This window comes from Macaca mulatta, chromosome 10 (genome assembly GCF_049350105.2).
Source record: "Macaca mulatta isolate MMU2019108-1 chromosome 10, T2T-MMU8v2.0, whole genome shotgun sequence".
NCBI classification, from domain to species: Eukaryota; Metazoa; Chordata; class Mammalia; order Primates; family Cercopithecidae; genus Macaca; species Macaca mulatta.
Genome location: NC_133415.1, coordinates 90102607 through 90117940, shown reverse-complemented (window position 1 = coordinate 90117940; position 15334 = coordinate 90102607). Strand labels below are relative to the sequence as shown.

The following is a 15334-nucleotide window of genomic DNA, read 5'->3' as shown; positions in this document are numbered from 1 at the left end:
TTCAGTCTTATGAGTATTCCAATTATTTTTAACACATATTTTTTCTTTTTTTAAAAATATATTTTTTGAGATAGAGTCTTGCTCTTTCATCCAAGCTGGAGTGCAATAGTGTGGTCTTGGCTCACTGCAACCTCCGCCTCCCAGGCTCAGGTGACACTCCTGCCTCAGCCACCTGAGTAGCTGGGACAACAGCTGTGTGCCACCACGCCCAGCTAATTTTTAAATTTTTTGTAGAGACGGGGTCTCATTATGTTGCCCAGGTTGGTCTCAAACTTCTGAGCTCAGGCAATCCACCCGCCTCAGCCTCCCAAAGTGCTAGGATGGCAGGTGTGAGCCACCGCGCCCAGCCGAGTTCTCCGATCATTATTATGGCAGTATATATTCTCTATATCCTCTTGGAATGATGTTACAACTTTGTACTCTGTCCACCCTGTCAAAGGTAAAGGGAGACTTTACCAGGAGTCTTAATTTGCAAGGGGCCAAACCTCTTTCACCTATTAGGGTTTGTCAGTGTGATGTGATGCTAAAAACAGTCCTTTGGTTGACTTGTGGGTAATTGATTCTCTGACGCTGACGACGCTTAGGAAAATGAAGGGATAAATGATGGGGACGCCAGGCGGCTGCCGGAGCCAACACCCAGCTCAGGGCCCGTGGACTGGAGCAGTGCCTCGGAGCAGGGGGAGATCTGCCGCATCAGGTGAGAGGGGTGGCCCTTGGGGGCTGGGCTGGTTGGGGGCAAGAAAAGTTAACCTTCTCACCAACTCAGAAACACTGAGTCCAAGAGGCCCACCACCATCCTCTTTACCCATGGACGGGTGAGTACATCTGAGCCCCTCTCTGGATAAAACCACCCCTCAATAGAGGCTCTGGAATAGGCTTTTGATGGTGCTGTTTGGGGCTTCTCTTAACTTGGGCGCGTGGCGGACTGGCTCCAGGTGTCTGTCGCAGGCGTTGAGGTCTCAGTGCTCCTTCAAGGGTGCGTGGGCAGGCTTCGGGGGCAAATGTGAGTTGGCTCGATTTTCCTGTCAGCGATGGGATTCTGCCATGGATCAGAGATGAGCCAAGTGGCTGTGCAAATCAATACTGCTCATTGATCACTCAGAACTGATTCAATGTAATTGCTGGGAAATTGATAACATTTTGCTTTCTTGCTCAATTGCAGCCGCACTCTTTACTCCAGGTTTTAGACACAATTATCTGCCCTTGGAGTTCTCCGCTACCCCACGCCTGTCTCCTGATCCTTGCTTTAATGATCCTGAAGTATTTGTGTCTTTCACCATAGACCGCCTCAAACCCCTTCTGGAATGAGCTGGAGTATCACTCTTTTGAATGACAGTTCAAGATGCTTCCTCATTAAAAACTTAGATTTCTTTTAACTTAGAGTGCTGTCGGTGAAACAGTTTATAAACCAGATCAGGATGTCGATGCTTTGGGGTGCTCAAATTTCAAAGGGGAATGTTCAAGGAAAGTTAAAGATGTTCTTTCCCTGGGTTTTCAAAAATGCCCTTGCGAATTTGGGTGCTTGGGACCTGACCTCTGTCGTTAGCTGCAGGTGAATCTGCAGAATTCTCCTGACATTCCTGACATGAAGGCTGGCAAAAGGTGCCAACGGATGTAGATTAAGTGCCTGTTTATCCTGAATCCAGGCAATCTCAAGTACATCTAATCACAGAATCAGTAAGCACTGCAGGAAGCTAACCAATGATCATGATAGATTATAAACTCTGGAGTGCCTTCAGTCATCAGCGTTGTCAGCAATGCTGTTGGGCTTGGCTACACTTCATTCGGTGAATTTTGACTCCTTAAGTTGTCATGTGGAATATGTCTGTTGACAGCTATTTTATTTTATTCTTTGAGATAAGGTCTTGCTCTGGCACTTAGGCTACAGTGCAGTGACACTATCATGGATCACTGCAGACTTAACCTCTTGTGCTCAAGCAATCCTCCCATATCAGCCTCCAGAGTAGCTGGGACTACAGGCATGTGCCACCATGCCTAGATAATTTATTTTATTTCATTTTTTGTAGAGATGGGGTCTCGCTATGTTGCTCAGGCTGGAGCTTTTTTATCCTTAGTGACATAACCTCTATTCTTATCTTACCCTACACTGGGTAATTCTTGTTGTTTCCCATTTTCATCCAGTGGGATCTGCAAACCCATGGATTAGGTTCTCATAGCTCAGAGGTTGCCATGGTGTCTTGACCTATGCCTGGGGCACAGGATTTGTGGCAAATGTTGAGCCCCTTGGTTAGCCTGTGCAGTTACCGAGCCTTATCTTGAATGAGCGGGGTATTATCATGTTTACTGTGACTTGCCCTCGCCATCAAAGTCTGCCCTTCTATAAGGTTATTTTCAACTCCTTGAAACTACCGGGTGTGCATAGGGAGGGGCCAGTCAAGCAGGTGTTCCTGTCTGTCTCCATTCTTTCTTCCCCAGAGGCCCAACGACAAAGAGCAAGAAGTTTTCCTTTTTTTCAGACCCTTTCCCACGTGCGGGCGATGGAGGCTGAGGCCCCTTGTGAACGGGGAATGCTGTGAATAGAGCATTGTACCTGGGAAGCTGCTGCATGGAGCGGGAGGAAGTCTGCTGGCCTGGGAATGGGGAGGCCCATTCTGAAGTGCCCACTCCAAAACTAATTTGATGGAGGACCATGGAAAAGGTCCTTGTCCCCTCTGGGCTCTTTTCCTCAGCTGTAAGAGGAGCACGGGGATGCCTGCTCCAGAGGGAGAGTGCAAGGGTGGGTTGTAGAGCCCGGTAGGGCACAGGGGCTGGGAATCCCTTGTGCCAGTCCTTGGGAGAAGGGGCAGGAGCTCAGGAGGCAGAGGGAAAGCTTAAGTCAAGACAAGGGGTTTGAGCTTTATTCTGGAGGGAGTGGGGAGCCAGGGGCTTCTGAGCAGGGGAGGGAGGTGATTGGGGACCCAGATCTGCCTGAATCTTTAAACATCAGCAGCAAAGAAGGCAAGAAAGCCAGGCCGCAGCGGAGAGGCAGGAAAGGCAGTGGTTTCTGTCAAGGGGCGCTGCTTGTGTCCAAAGGTCTCCCAGCTTAGGAAATTCCACTTCTGGAGAGGCAGCCTGGACCAGGTGGGGAGAAGGGGGACCAGACATGGTATGGTGCGATGAGGAGGACGGAAGGCTGCCGAGCCTTGGTCTGAGGAACAAAGGCTTAAGTCAGATGCGAGACGTATCTAAAGGGCTGGTCGTTTGGCTGCAGGTGCAGAGGCTCTGGCCCAGCAGGCGGAAGTTACACAGCCAGCCCTCGGGGCAGATCCCATGTTCTCATCTTTTCTCTAGCCCCAGTCCTTACCGGAACAGTAGAGGCTTAACGAATATTTGCAGAAGAAGGAGATTTGGGCTTGACATGATGAGACAAACTTCCTAACAATAAGAACTGCCTGGGCCGGGCATGGTGGCTCATGCCTGTAATCCCAACACATTGTGAGGCTGAGGCGGGGGGATTGCTTAAGCCCGGGGGTTTGAAACCAGCCTCGGCAATATCGTGAGACTTTATCTTTACAGAAAATTTCAAAATTAGCTGGGCATGATGGCACATGCCTGCAGTCCCGGCTACTCAGGAGGCTGAGGCAGGAGGATTGCTTGAGGCCAGGAGTTTGAGGCCATGATTGCACCACTCTATCTCAGCCTGGGCCACAGAGTGAGACCCTGTCTCAAAATAAATAAATAAAGAACCACTTGGAAGTAAGCCCCAGGGCTGGGGGTAGTGAGCTCTCTGTCATTCGCTGGCAGCCAGTGCTCACTCGAGCAGAGCAGGAAGTGGAGGACGGCCAGTGTGCGGTCGGGGCGGGGTAGGGGAGTGGGGATGCTTGTGTCAGGGAGGGAGGGACTGACCGCTGAGGCCTGGGCTGCTGCTCCCTCCAGCTCTGCAGGCACAGGGTCTCAGGTTGCAATGAGCGGTCCCTGAGAGTGCTGCCTGGGGGCCCAAGGCATCCCTGGGTTAGAGGAGATTTCAGTGCCTTCGGAAAGGAGGGCGATACCCTGAGAGGGCCGGGAGAACAAGCTGGGTTCTGCCAGCGCTGGCCCTGCCTGCCGGAACTCCTCAGCAGGACCCAGGAGCGGGAGGGAAGGAAGCCATGTCGGGAGATCGTGGGAAAGGCGGGGGTGCTGGCCATCTCCGGGGCCGGCTGGGCCCCTGGATGGATCTACACCCCCATGGAGGAGACATCCTGCTGAGAGGGAGAAACCCATGGAGATGGGAGGACCGAATTCCTAGGGGGCCAAGTCCCCCGATGGCAGCCGTGTTTCCACGCTCAGGCAGGTCTGGGCCGACACAGTGGCACTTGCGCAGGGGCGGGCTCTGTCCCCTGCTGGCTGTTCTTCCCCTAATTGCAGAGCATGGTGTCCGCAGGCCCCAATTAAGGGTAGTTACAGGACCTATGGGACGACTGTGCCACGCTGGCTCCCCCGGCTCTTCGGTCTCTTCCAGGACTAAAACCCTTCAGCGAAATCTAAGCGTCTGGAGCAAGACTTAGAGCCCTTCTCCCCTCTCTCCAACTCCAAACAAAATTAAAACAGGAAGAGCCTGCCCTCTCAGAGGGTCAGTCTTAGGTAGCCACAGCAAAGGTTTCTAGAGAATTCCCTATTGGTTCAGGCACCTCACCTCACCAGATCCTTACAGGAGCCAAAGGAGGAGGTCTAGTTACCATCTCCGTTTTATGGCCAGGGAAAATAAGGCTCAGAGAGGGGAAGCCACTTGTCCTGGGACACACAGCTAATGACAGCTGAGCTAGGATTTGAATTTCCAGTTTGTCTGACTCAGAGCGGAGCAGTTGCCCTTGCTGCCTGCCGTCACTGCCACACTGGATGGGGTTGAATGAGGGGGCATTGAGAGAAGGTTCTTTGACCTTCCCCATTCCTTGCTAAGGGATCCCATTTTATTTTTTTTATTTAATTTTTTTTTTTTTTTTTTTTTGAAACAGGGTCTCACTTTGTCACCCAGCGTGAAGTGCATGGCATGATCTTGGCTCACTGCAACCTGTGCCTCCCGGGTTCAAGGCATTCTCATGCCTCAGCCTCCCGAGTAGCTGGGATTACAGGCACATGCCACCACTCCTGTCTTATTTTTGTAATTTTAGTAGAGACAGGGTTTCACCAGGTTGGCCAGGCTGGTCTCAAACTCCTGGCCTCAGGTGATCCGCCCACCTCAGCCTCCCAAAGTGCTGGGATTATAGGCATGAGCCACCGTGCCTGGCCCCAAATCCCACTTCTAATGCCTTATGGCAAGGGGAAATTTCTCTACCGTCACTGGTTTTCAGTTCAACCCTATGTGGTTGGCAGGGTAGCTCCATCATACCCATTCTACAGATGAAGAAAGTGAAGTCAGAGAGGGTGGCTGGCAGAGGCAGAATGTGAACCCGGGTCTGTCTGACTTCCAGAGTCCGAATTCTTTTTCCCATCCCACAGTTTCCAAAAATCAAGAACCAAGGCTTGCCATGGAGTCAAGCCCAGGGCTGGGCCAGTAAAGGCCATCCCGATGGCTGTGGCTACACCTGACCTTCCTCTCCTGTAACTCTGCAGGTGCCAGCCCCAGGTGAAGGATGCCACTCTGGGTGTTCTTCTTTGTGATCCTCACCCTCAGCAGCAGCTCCCACTGCTCCCCACCTCCCCCTTTGACTCTCAGGTAAGCAGCCCCTGGGGAAAGTTCCCACCACTCCCAAGCCATCCCTGCCATGGGGCAGGCGTTAGTGAATGCAGACTCAGCCCATTAGCTGGGCCCCGGCTATGTCTCCAGGCAGCACCCACTGCCTGTCCTTGCAGAGGAGGCAGACACAGCTTCACAGAGGTCACTCAGAGGGGTCTGAGTCTCTCTTGGGGTGAGTGGGACAGATGGCAACAGAAGGATCTTGCAGAGACATGGCGAATGCAGCCGTGACTGTCCCCTCGCCTGGCCTCCACCCCGCCCTCTGACCCCTGACTCCTTCTGCACAGGATGCGGCGGTATGCAGATGCCATCTTCACCAACAGCTACCGGAAGGTGCTGGGCCAGCTGTCCGCCCGCAAGCTGCTCCAAGACATCATGAGCAGGCAGCAGGGGTAAGCAGGAGTTCTAGTGACTTCTTCCCACACTCTGCAGCAGAGTCTCCAGGATCTTGTTCCCTGCAGGAGACCAGGGACCAAGTCAGATCTCTTCCTTGGCACAGCAAGTGTCATTTCTGGACTTCCCATAGCAAAAGGGTTCCAGCGTTAAACCTTAGCTTACCTCCACACCTACCATGTGCCTCTTCCGGCTAGGCTCTGACAGTAACCACACTGGTGGTAGTTACCATTTAATCATGACTCCATGCCAAAAACAAAGGCTCTGCCCTGGGACATTTACAGACACTTGGCACAGTGCTGGGCACACAGGATGCCCTTGGTAGTGTCAGCTACTATTATTCTTAGTTTCTTGCTTTCTTTTTTTTAGAGACAGGGTCTCATTCTGTTGCCCAGGCTGGAGTGCAGTGGAATGATCATGCCTCATTGTAAACTCAAATGCCTGGACTCAAATGATCCTCCCATCTTAGCCTCCCAAGTAGCTGGGACTACCAGTATGCACCACCACAACCGACAATTTTATTTTTTGTAGAGATGGCGTCTCACTATGTTGTCCAGGCTGGTCTCGAACTCCTGGCCTCAAGCGATCCTCCCACCTTGGCCTCCCAAAGCATTGGGATTACAGTTGTAAGCCACCTTGCCCAGCTTTTAGTTTTTTCTTTAATCTTCATAACAACCCTTATCCCCATTATACAGGGGTAATAGCTTTTTTTTTTTTTTTGAGACGGAGTCTCGCTCTGTCCCTGAGGCTGGAGTGCAGTGGCACAATCTCAGCTCACTGCAAGCTCTGTCTCCCGGGTTCACACCATTCTCCTGCCTCAGCCTCCCGAGTAGCTAGGACTACAGGTGCCCGCCACCACACCTGGCTAATTTTTGTATATTTTAGTAGAGACAAGGTTTCACCATGTTAACCAGGACAGTCTCGATCTCCTGACCTCATGATCTGCCCGCCTCAGCCTCCCAACGTGCTGGGATTACAGGCATGAGCCACTGTGTCTGGGCCCAGGGTTAATAGCTCTTAAAGGACACACAAAGAGTGGCAGAGTTTGGAGCAAAACTGCCTGACTCTATAGCCTGTATGTTTTTTAGTTTTTACTTTGAAAAAATCTCAAACTTACAAAAAAGTTGCAATAAAAGCACAATGGACTTCCATATACCCTTCCAATTCCTAACATTTTATCACATTTGCTTACTCTATATCTATAGCTAGATATAGATACATACCACAGAAACACATATGCACATTAAGTGTTGTTATCATTTTTGCTGAACCATTTGAGAGTAAATTGCAGTCATCATGACCCTCTACCTTTAGGTACTTCTGTATGTGTCTCCTAATACCTAACCAAAGGACATTTCCTTACATAATCATAATATAATTGTCAGTTATAATCCATTTTCAAATTTTACCAGTTGTCCCAAAATGTCCTTTATGACAATTATTTCTTTTTCTGATCTGGGACCCAATCTGGGATCATGGATACCATTTAGTTGTCATGTCTCTTCAGTTTCTTTTAATCTGGAATTGTTCCTCGGTCTTTCATGACATTGACAGTTTTGATTACTAAAGGCTAATGATTTATAGAATGTCTCTCATGTTGAATTTGCCAGACATATCCCCATGATTAGAGGATGCATTCCTCTAATGATGATTAGAGGAATCAGGTGATGCACTCACAGAAGTAATGTTGTGTCCTTCTCAGTGCCTGGTATCAGGAGGCACAGGATGGCAACTTGTGCCATTATTGGTGGATTATTGGTAGATGGTAACTTCGATCAGTTGGTTAACATGGTGTCTGCCAGGTTTCTCCTCTATAAAGTTATTTTTCCCTCTATAATTAATAATCTGTGGGGAGACGTTTTGCAACTGTATACATTTGTACTACTGTACTCTTCACTACTATATATACTGCCTCCCTAAGTGTGGCTGAATCTAATTCAGTTGGGTAGAAGAGTCCACACCAGATATTGAAATAGGCGTAGGGATATACCTCTGCCTCTCCACATCCTACCCAAATAGCAACTAGTTCTCTTTTTCTAACCACACAGAGAGAGAAACCAAGAGCAAGGAGCAAGGGCACGGCTTGGCCGTCAGGTGGACAGCGTGTGGGCAGAACAAAAGCAAATGGAATTGGAGAGCATCCTGGTGGCCCTGCTGCAGAAGCACAGGTATGGGTGTGTGTGCATGTGTGCTTCTAGGGACTTCAGGGCTTCCTACTCCATGGTTTGCTGGGAAAAGGAAAAAATCCACTCCTCTCTGAAGGTATGGGGCTCTGCCAAACAAACCAAGAACAAGGACCCTCCTGACAGACATTAAGAACTAGGAGAATGGCTGGGCATGGTGGCTCATGCCTGTAATCCCAGCACTTTGTGAGGCTGAGGTGGGTGGATCATCTGAGGTCAGGAGATCGACACCAACCTGGCCAACATGGCGAAACCCTGTCTTTACTAAAAATACAAAAATTAGCCAGGCGTAGTGGCTCACGCCTGTAATCCCAGCCACTTGGGAGGCTGAGGCAGGAGAATCGCTTGAAGCTGGGAGGCGGAGGTGTCAGTGACCTGAGATGGCGCCATTGCACTCCAGCCTGGGCAACAGAGTAAGACTCTGTCTAAAAAAAAAAAAAAAGGCCGGGCACAGTGGCTCAAGCCTGTAATCCCAGCACTTTGGGAGGCCGAGACGGGCGGATCACGAGGTCAGGAGATCGAGACCATGCTGGCTAACACGGTGAAACCCCGTCTCTACTAAAAAATACAAAAAACTAGCCGGGCGAGGTGGCGGGCGCCTGTAGTCCCAGCTTCTCAGGAGGCTGAGGCAGGAGAATGGCGTGAACCCGGGAGGCGGAGCTTGCAGTGAGCTGAGATCCGGCCACTGCACTCCAGCCTGGGCGACAGAGCGAGACTCCGTCTCAAAAAAAAAAAAAAAAAAAAAAAGAACTAGGAAAGTGCCTGGGTGCGGTGGCTCATGCCTGTAATCCCAGCACTTTGGGAGGCTGATGGGGAAGAACCACTTGAGGCCAGGAGTTTGAGACCAGCTTGCCCAATATAGTGAGATCTCGTCTCAATCAATCAATCAATACTAGGAGAGTTCTTTAGACATGACGGGTGGGAAGTGTCTGATGGAGACCGCATCTTATCCACGGCTGTATCCCAGTGCGGAGCCAGAGGCCAGGCTCAGTGTCCATGCCCAAAAATGTTACTCACTGAATGGTTCCGGGATACGACCCAGAAATCTGAATTTTAACAGGTGTCCCCAAGGATTTGGCTGCAGGTGAACTGACAGGCATGCTCTGGATCCCTTGCCAAGTTCAAAAAACTATAAAGCCAAAGACAGACCAGCCCTCCCACACACTGTGGTAGATGAGTGTGCACAGACACACGATCAGCAGACGAGAGACGTGATGACTGTCATTCCCCAGCTCACTGGCCCTCATGTTTCTCCTGGGAGTCAGGGGAGATCGGAAATGAGTTACCTCATTTTACAGAGGAGGAAAAGTGAGGCAAAGAGGGGGTGGCAGCTGGCCCCAAATCAGGGACTGGCAGGCCCAAGACCTGTTCTTTGCACAAAGCCCCACTTCATGGGCAAAGTTTCCCAAAAATGTCTTGGCTGTTTGGAGAAACTCTGCTGGGGTTTAGAACCTGATTTGTTGTTGTTGTTGTTGTTGTTGGGATGCAGTTTCACTCTCATCACCCGGGCTGGAGTGCAGTAGCGTGATCTCAACTCACTACAACCTCCGCCTCCAGGGTTCAAGTGATTCTCAGCCTCCCGAGTAGCTGGGATTAGGTGCCTGCCACCATGCCCAGTTGATTTTTGTACTTTTAGTAGTGAACTCCTGACCTCAGGTGATCCGCCCTCCTCAGCCTCCCTAAGTGCTGGGATTACAGGCACCCGCCACCACACCCGGCTAACTTTTTGTACTTTTAGTAGAGATGGGGTTTCATCATGCTGGCCAGGCTGGTCTCGAACTCCTGACCTCAGGTGATCCACCTGCCTTGGCCTCCCAAAGTGCTGGGATTACAGGTGTGAGCCACCACAGCCGGCCTAGAGCCTGATTGAACTGCGAGCACAAGCAGGTCCCAGTGTGGCTCTGCTGGGCACTTCTGGTCCAATCTATTAAGCAAATCCAGTTCCCAGCAGAGCTCTCCGTGGCCTCTCTCCCCTTCTTCCCAACCCGATTAGACACCACCAGCCCAGAGATTTCACCATCTACAAGCAGCACCAGGCCTACGGCAGATGACAGGAGGGGCGACAACCAGGCTGGGAGGCGGGAAGAACGCCTGGACCCCAGGCCTGGTTCCGCAACTAGCGGCACAGCAACACGCTTCTTAGTTTCGACTCTGTGAAAGGAGGGGTTAGCTCTTACCATCTCTAGGGTCCGCAAGACTAGAGTTCAAAAATAATGTCTCTAAGAAGAATGCCTCCTCTGTGCCTTGCAGGCTGGGATTAGGTAATTGTTCACCTGCTATGGCTCTCATCAGGCCCCGGTAGGGTGGATGGCTCCAGGGAGGGCTAATCCTAAGAATGCAGGCTTTGTTCCTGCCAGTTAAAAGCCAGAGGCTTCACAGAGATTGAAGTCATAGAGCCCGCAGAGCTGGCAGGAAGGGTCCCGAAGGCTGCTACAGCCATTGTTCCCCCTCCAGCTGGACTGCTGCAAATACCAGGATATCACTGGTGAGCAGGAATAAGTTCCTGCTTTAGAGTGCAGAGGAGAGCCATGTGACAGATGGCTCACTTTTGCACCCATCATACATTGTGTCCATGTAACGGCCCTGTAAGGAAACTGAGGCTCGGGTTTAGCCATCCTCCCACCCCTGTAAAGACCATCCAGTGACTGTGACATGCCACGCTCTGGACCGGAGGCATAGCAGGGTACAGGACGGCAGCGACCCCTGCTTTCACGGAATTCATAATGCACCGAGGCAGCAAGGAACTAGATAACATTCTCGTGCAGTCAATTACTTCATTGTGATGAGTGGGAAGAGACGCTGGGAAGTGGTGACAGTGAGGCTGGGAGAACGCTGAGCCTGTCTGGGGATTAGAGGCAGCTTCTTCAAGGGGAAGTGACTGGCCCAGGGTCTTGGTGGGAGTTGGCTGGCAGAGCAGAGAGCAGGGGCTAAGCCTGGGACTGACCTCGCTGGCACGCTTGCACATCCTTCCCTCCACCCCACACAGCCTCTTTTGGAATCCGAAAGGCCAGCTCCTGCCATGGGAGCACCCATAGCCCTGGTTCCATGCATCCCACTCTAGTCACCCTCACTTCAATTCCCCGGATTGAGCTTGATCTTTCTTTCTGTAGCAGGAACTCCCAGGGATGAAGATTCCTCCTGTGACCTGGGCTACCTGTAGCCAAAACGCAACTGGATCCAGTTAATCCTCTTTCATTTCTGACCCACTTTTTCCTTTGTAAATACAATAAAATCCCCCATATCGGTGTGCATTTAAATGTTCTTTTCTCTTCGGCCTTATTTTTTCTGTGTTTTATATAGTTACATTTCCCAAAGTGGTATTACAAGGTATAATTTTGTTCAAAGCTAACATTTACCAAGCACGCAGAGTGCAAAGCAGGCAGCTTCGTGCATAGAACCTCATATGCTCCTTACACAGGCTGATGGAGGGTATTGGCATCCTCCTCCTTTCACAGACAAAGAACTGAGGCACAGAAAGTGGAACCCAATTGCCCACAGTCACACCTGGCAAATGAGAAAGCTGGGATTCAAATCCAGGCAAGTCCAACCCAGAACCAGCTCTTAACCACATTCAACTAACTTCGATCACAGTCATCCTTCACCCACGTGTGACTTGCTCTTCTATAAACAACACCATTTAGTCATTCAACAAACGTTTTTTTTTTTTTTGAGATGGAGTTTCACTCTTGTTGCCCAGGCTGGAGTGCAATGGCATGATCTCGGCTCACTGCAACCTCTGCCTCCTGGGTTCAGGCGATTCTCCTGCCTCAGCCTCCCGAGTAGCTGGGATTACAGGCATGTGCCACCACGCCCAGCTAATTTTGTATTTTCAGTAGAGATGGGATTTCTGCATGTTGGTCAGGCTGGTCTCAAACTCCCAACCTCAGGTGATCTGCCCGCCTCGGCCTCCCAAAGTGTTGGGATTACAGGCATGAGCCACCGCACCCGGCCTTCATTCAACAAACATTTATAGAACACCCACTCTGTGCCAGGTACTGTCTGGGCACTGGAGAGATAGTCATGAACAAGGTCCCTGACCTTATAGAGCTTATATTCCAATGTGTGTGTGGTGGGGAAGAGAATAATAAACACAAGTCAATATAGAATATGTCAGATGTTGGCAAGCGCAAAGGATAAAGCTTTAAAGGGCCAGGGAGTGCTGGGGGTATAATTTGATCTACACTGTGTATATGTGAAGGCCTCACTGATGTGACATTTGAGTAAAGACCTGAGGAAGAGAGGGAATTGGCTTTGTAAATATCAGAGTAAAGAACATTCCAGGCAGAGTGAAAACTCAACAAAGGCTTAGAGGCAGGAGTGTGGAAGGACTAGCAAGGGGGTCAATGTGGCTACCTGGGCCAGAGCAAGGATGTCAGTGGAGAGAAAAAAGTCCTGGAGGAGCAGGAGGCCAGCTCATGGGGACACTTAGAAGTGTTAAAAAACAAAACAAAACAAAAAAAGTAACAAATTGAGTCTTTTGGTTTTTTGTTTTGTTTTGTTTTGAGATGGAGTCTCACTCTGTCGCCCAGGCTGGAGTGCTCTGGCACGATCTCGGCTCACTGCAACCTCCACCACCAGGGTTCAAGTGATTCTCCTGCCTCAGCTTCCCAAGTAGCTGGGATTACAGGTGTGAGCCACCACCCCCGACCCAAATAGAGTTTTAAAGATTGAATTGGCGTTTGTGAGCAGTTCATGAACTGGGCAGCATCCCGCGGGGGGCTCTGACAAGCTGAGTGGGAGTGAGCCTTACAGGCAAAAAGGGGCTGAAGCAGAAACAGGACATGAAAAGCAGACTGGTCATTTCAAAGTTACCTTCCTTCTGGGGTTAAAGCAGGGGGACTTCCTGATTATGCAAGCTAAGGCAGACTGGGCCCCTTCTTTTTTTTTTTTTTTTTTTTTTGAGACGGAGTCTCGCTCTGTCCCCCAGGCTGGAGTGTGGTGGTGTGATCTAAGTTCACTGCAACCTCCCCGTTCCAGGTTCAAGCGATTCTACTTCAGCCTCCCAAGTAGCTGGGATTATAGACGCCTGCCACCAAGCCTGGCTAATTTTTGTATTTTTAGTAGAGACAGGGTTTCACCACATTGGCCAGCCTGGTCTCGAACTCCTGACCTCAGGCGATCCACCTGCCTCAGCCTCCCAAAGTGCTGGGATTACAGGCATGAGCCACTGTGCCTGGCCCAACTGGACCCCTTCTGATTGGCTGCTGTGAATTTCATATTTTGGAAAACTGGACCATTTAATGTTCTGTTTGATGATATGGCACTTAGCAGGTCATGAGTGACTCTATTCTGGTTGGGTCTGGTTTGTTGGGGCCCACCTAGTGCAAGAGCTCAGTTCGAAACAGCGGCCTCCCATAAATGTTCGTTAACAAGGTCACAGTAAGGATTTGGATCCCACACTTGGTGAGATGAAAGCCATGGTGGAGTTTAAGCAGAAGAATGATATGCTGTGACCTATGTTGAAAATCACTCTAAGAAATGGTCAAACTCTAGATACATTCTTAGGGCAGAAGCCATTTGCTGATACACAGGGTGTAGGGATTGGAGAGAAGTTAAGAATGACTCCCGTGTTTTTGGCCTGAGGATGGAGGGTGTGAGGATGGAGTTGCCACTTAGAAGCTTTGGGGGCTGGGGCAATATTAAGAGTTTAGGTTTGAACGTTGAGTGTGAGGTGCCTATGAAAGATGCAAGTGAGGAAGCTGAGTAGGCACATGGCTGTACAGGTCCTAGTTCAGGAGAGTCCCCTGAGTTCGGGGGAGAGGTCTGGACAGCTGGTTTGGTTTGGTAGTTGTCACCATTTAGACAGTCAGTCTTTAAAGTCAAAAGACTAGTTAGATTACTAAGGAAGAATGTGGGAAGAGTAGAGTCCAGGGATTGATCCCCCGGAAACCCTACATTTAAAGTTTAGAAGAGGGCCAGGCGCAGTGGCTCATGCCTGGAATCCCAGCATTTTGGGAGGCCAAGGCAGGTCGATCACTTGAGGCCAGGAGTTCAAGACCAGCCTGGCCAAAATGGCGAAACCCTATCTCTACTAAAAATACAAAAATTAGCTGGGCATGGTGGCGCACACTTGTAATCCCAGCTACTCAGGAGGCTGAGGCAGGAGAATCATTTGAACCTGGGAGGCAGAGGTTGCAGTGAGCCGTGATCGTACCACTGCACTCCAGTCTGGGCAACAGAGCAAGACTGTCTCAAAAAAAGAAAAAAAAAAAAGTTTTGAGGAAAGATGAGGAACCAGCAAAGGAGGCTGAGAAGTAGCAGACAGTGAAGTAACAGGAAAACCACTTCACAGAAGAATCCCAGAAGTCAAATGAAGGGTGTTTCTAGAAGAAAGGGGTGATCCGCTCTGCTAAATGCTGCTGATGGGACAAGTCGGTTGAGAACGGACCACGGAAGTGACCGTGGAAGCCACTGATGACCTCGGCAAAGAGAAATCGGGTGAAGTAGTGAAGGCCGAAATCTGGTTTGAGTGGGAGAAATGGGAGAAGAGGAACCAGAGCTGGTGAGTATAGACTTGGCTGTGCAATATGGTGGCCCCTAGACATACGTGGCTAATGAACACTTGAAATGTAGCTGGTACAATCTGAGATGTACTTTAAGTATAAAATAAACACTGGGGCGTGGTGGCTCATGCCTGCAATCCCAGCATTTTTGGGAGGCCCAGCGGGGAGGATCACTTGAGGATAGGAGTTCAAGACTAGCCTGGGCAACATAGCCAGACTCTGCCTCTACAAATACAAATTCAAAACAAATTGTCCAGGCGTGGTGACACACACCTGCAGTCCCAGCCACTTGGGAGGCTGAGGTGGGAGAACTGTTGAGCCCAGGAGTTTGAGGCTGCAGTGAACTATGACTGTACCACTGCACTCCAGCCTGGGCAACAGAGTGAGACTCTGTCTCTAAAAAAAAAAAAAAAAAAAAAAAAACGTAAAACAAAGCACCCCACAGGTTAAAGGTGCAAGTAAGGAATCACTCAGATTTAACATGAAAAAATACAAAATACCTCAATATTTTTATACTGATCACATATTAAAATGATATTTTAGATACACTGGGTTAAATTAAAGATATTAAAATTAATTTCACCTGTTTCTTTTTAACT

General features: G+C 49.9%; 1 protein-coding gene across 3 annotated transcripts; it reads left to right on the top strand.

Moving 5' to 3' along the window:
• The first annotated feature begins 626 nt into the window (after positions 1-626).
• GHRH (growth hormone releasing hormone) lies at positions 627-11489 on the top strand. Of its 3 annotated transcripts, none has more exons than XM_077951782.1 (5): positions 627-697; positions 5533-5635; positions 5944-6048; positions 8098-8217; positions 11346-11489. In XM_077951782.1, exons 2-5 carry the CDS (start codon positions 5553-5555, stop codon positions 11359-11361), a joined length of 324 nt encoding a protein of 107 aa, XP_077807908.1. In that variant the 5' UTR covers positions 627-697; positions 5533-5552; the 3' UTR covers positions 11362-11489. The 3 variants fall into 3 exon arrangements, with proteins under 3 accessions (XP_077807908.1, XP_077807907.1, XP_015004542.2); XM_077951781.1 differs by having other exon boundaries at positions 11343-11479; XM_015149056.3 differs by lacking the exon at positions 627-697 and adding an exon at positions 4138-4273 and having other exon boundaries at positions 11343-11479.
• Positions 11490-15334: the final 3845 nt, after the last annotated feature.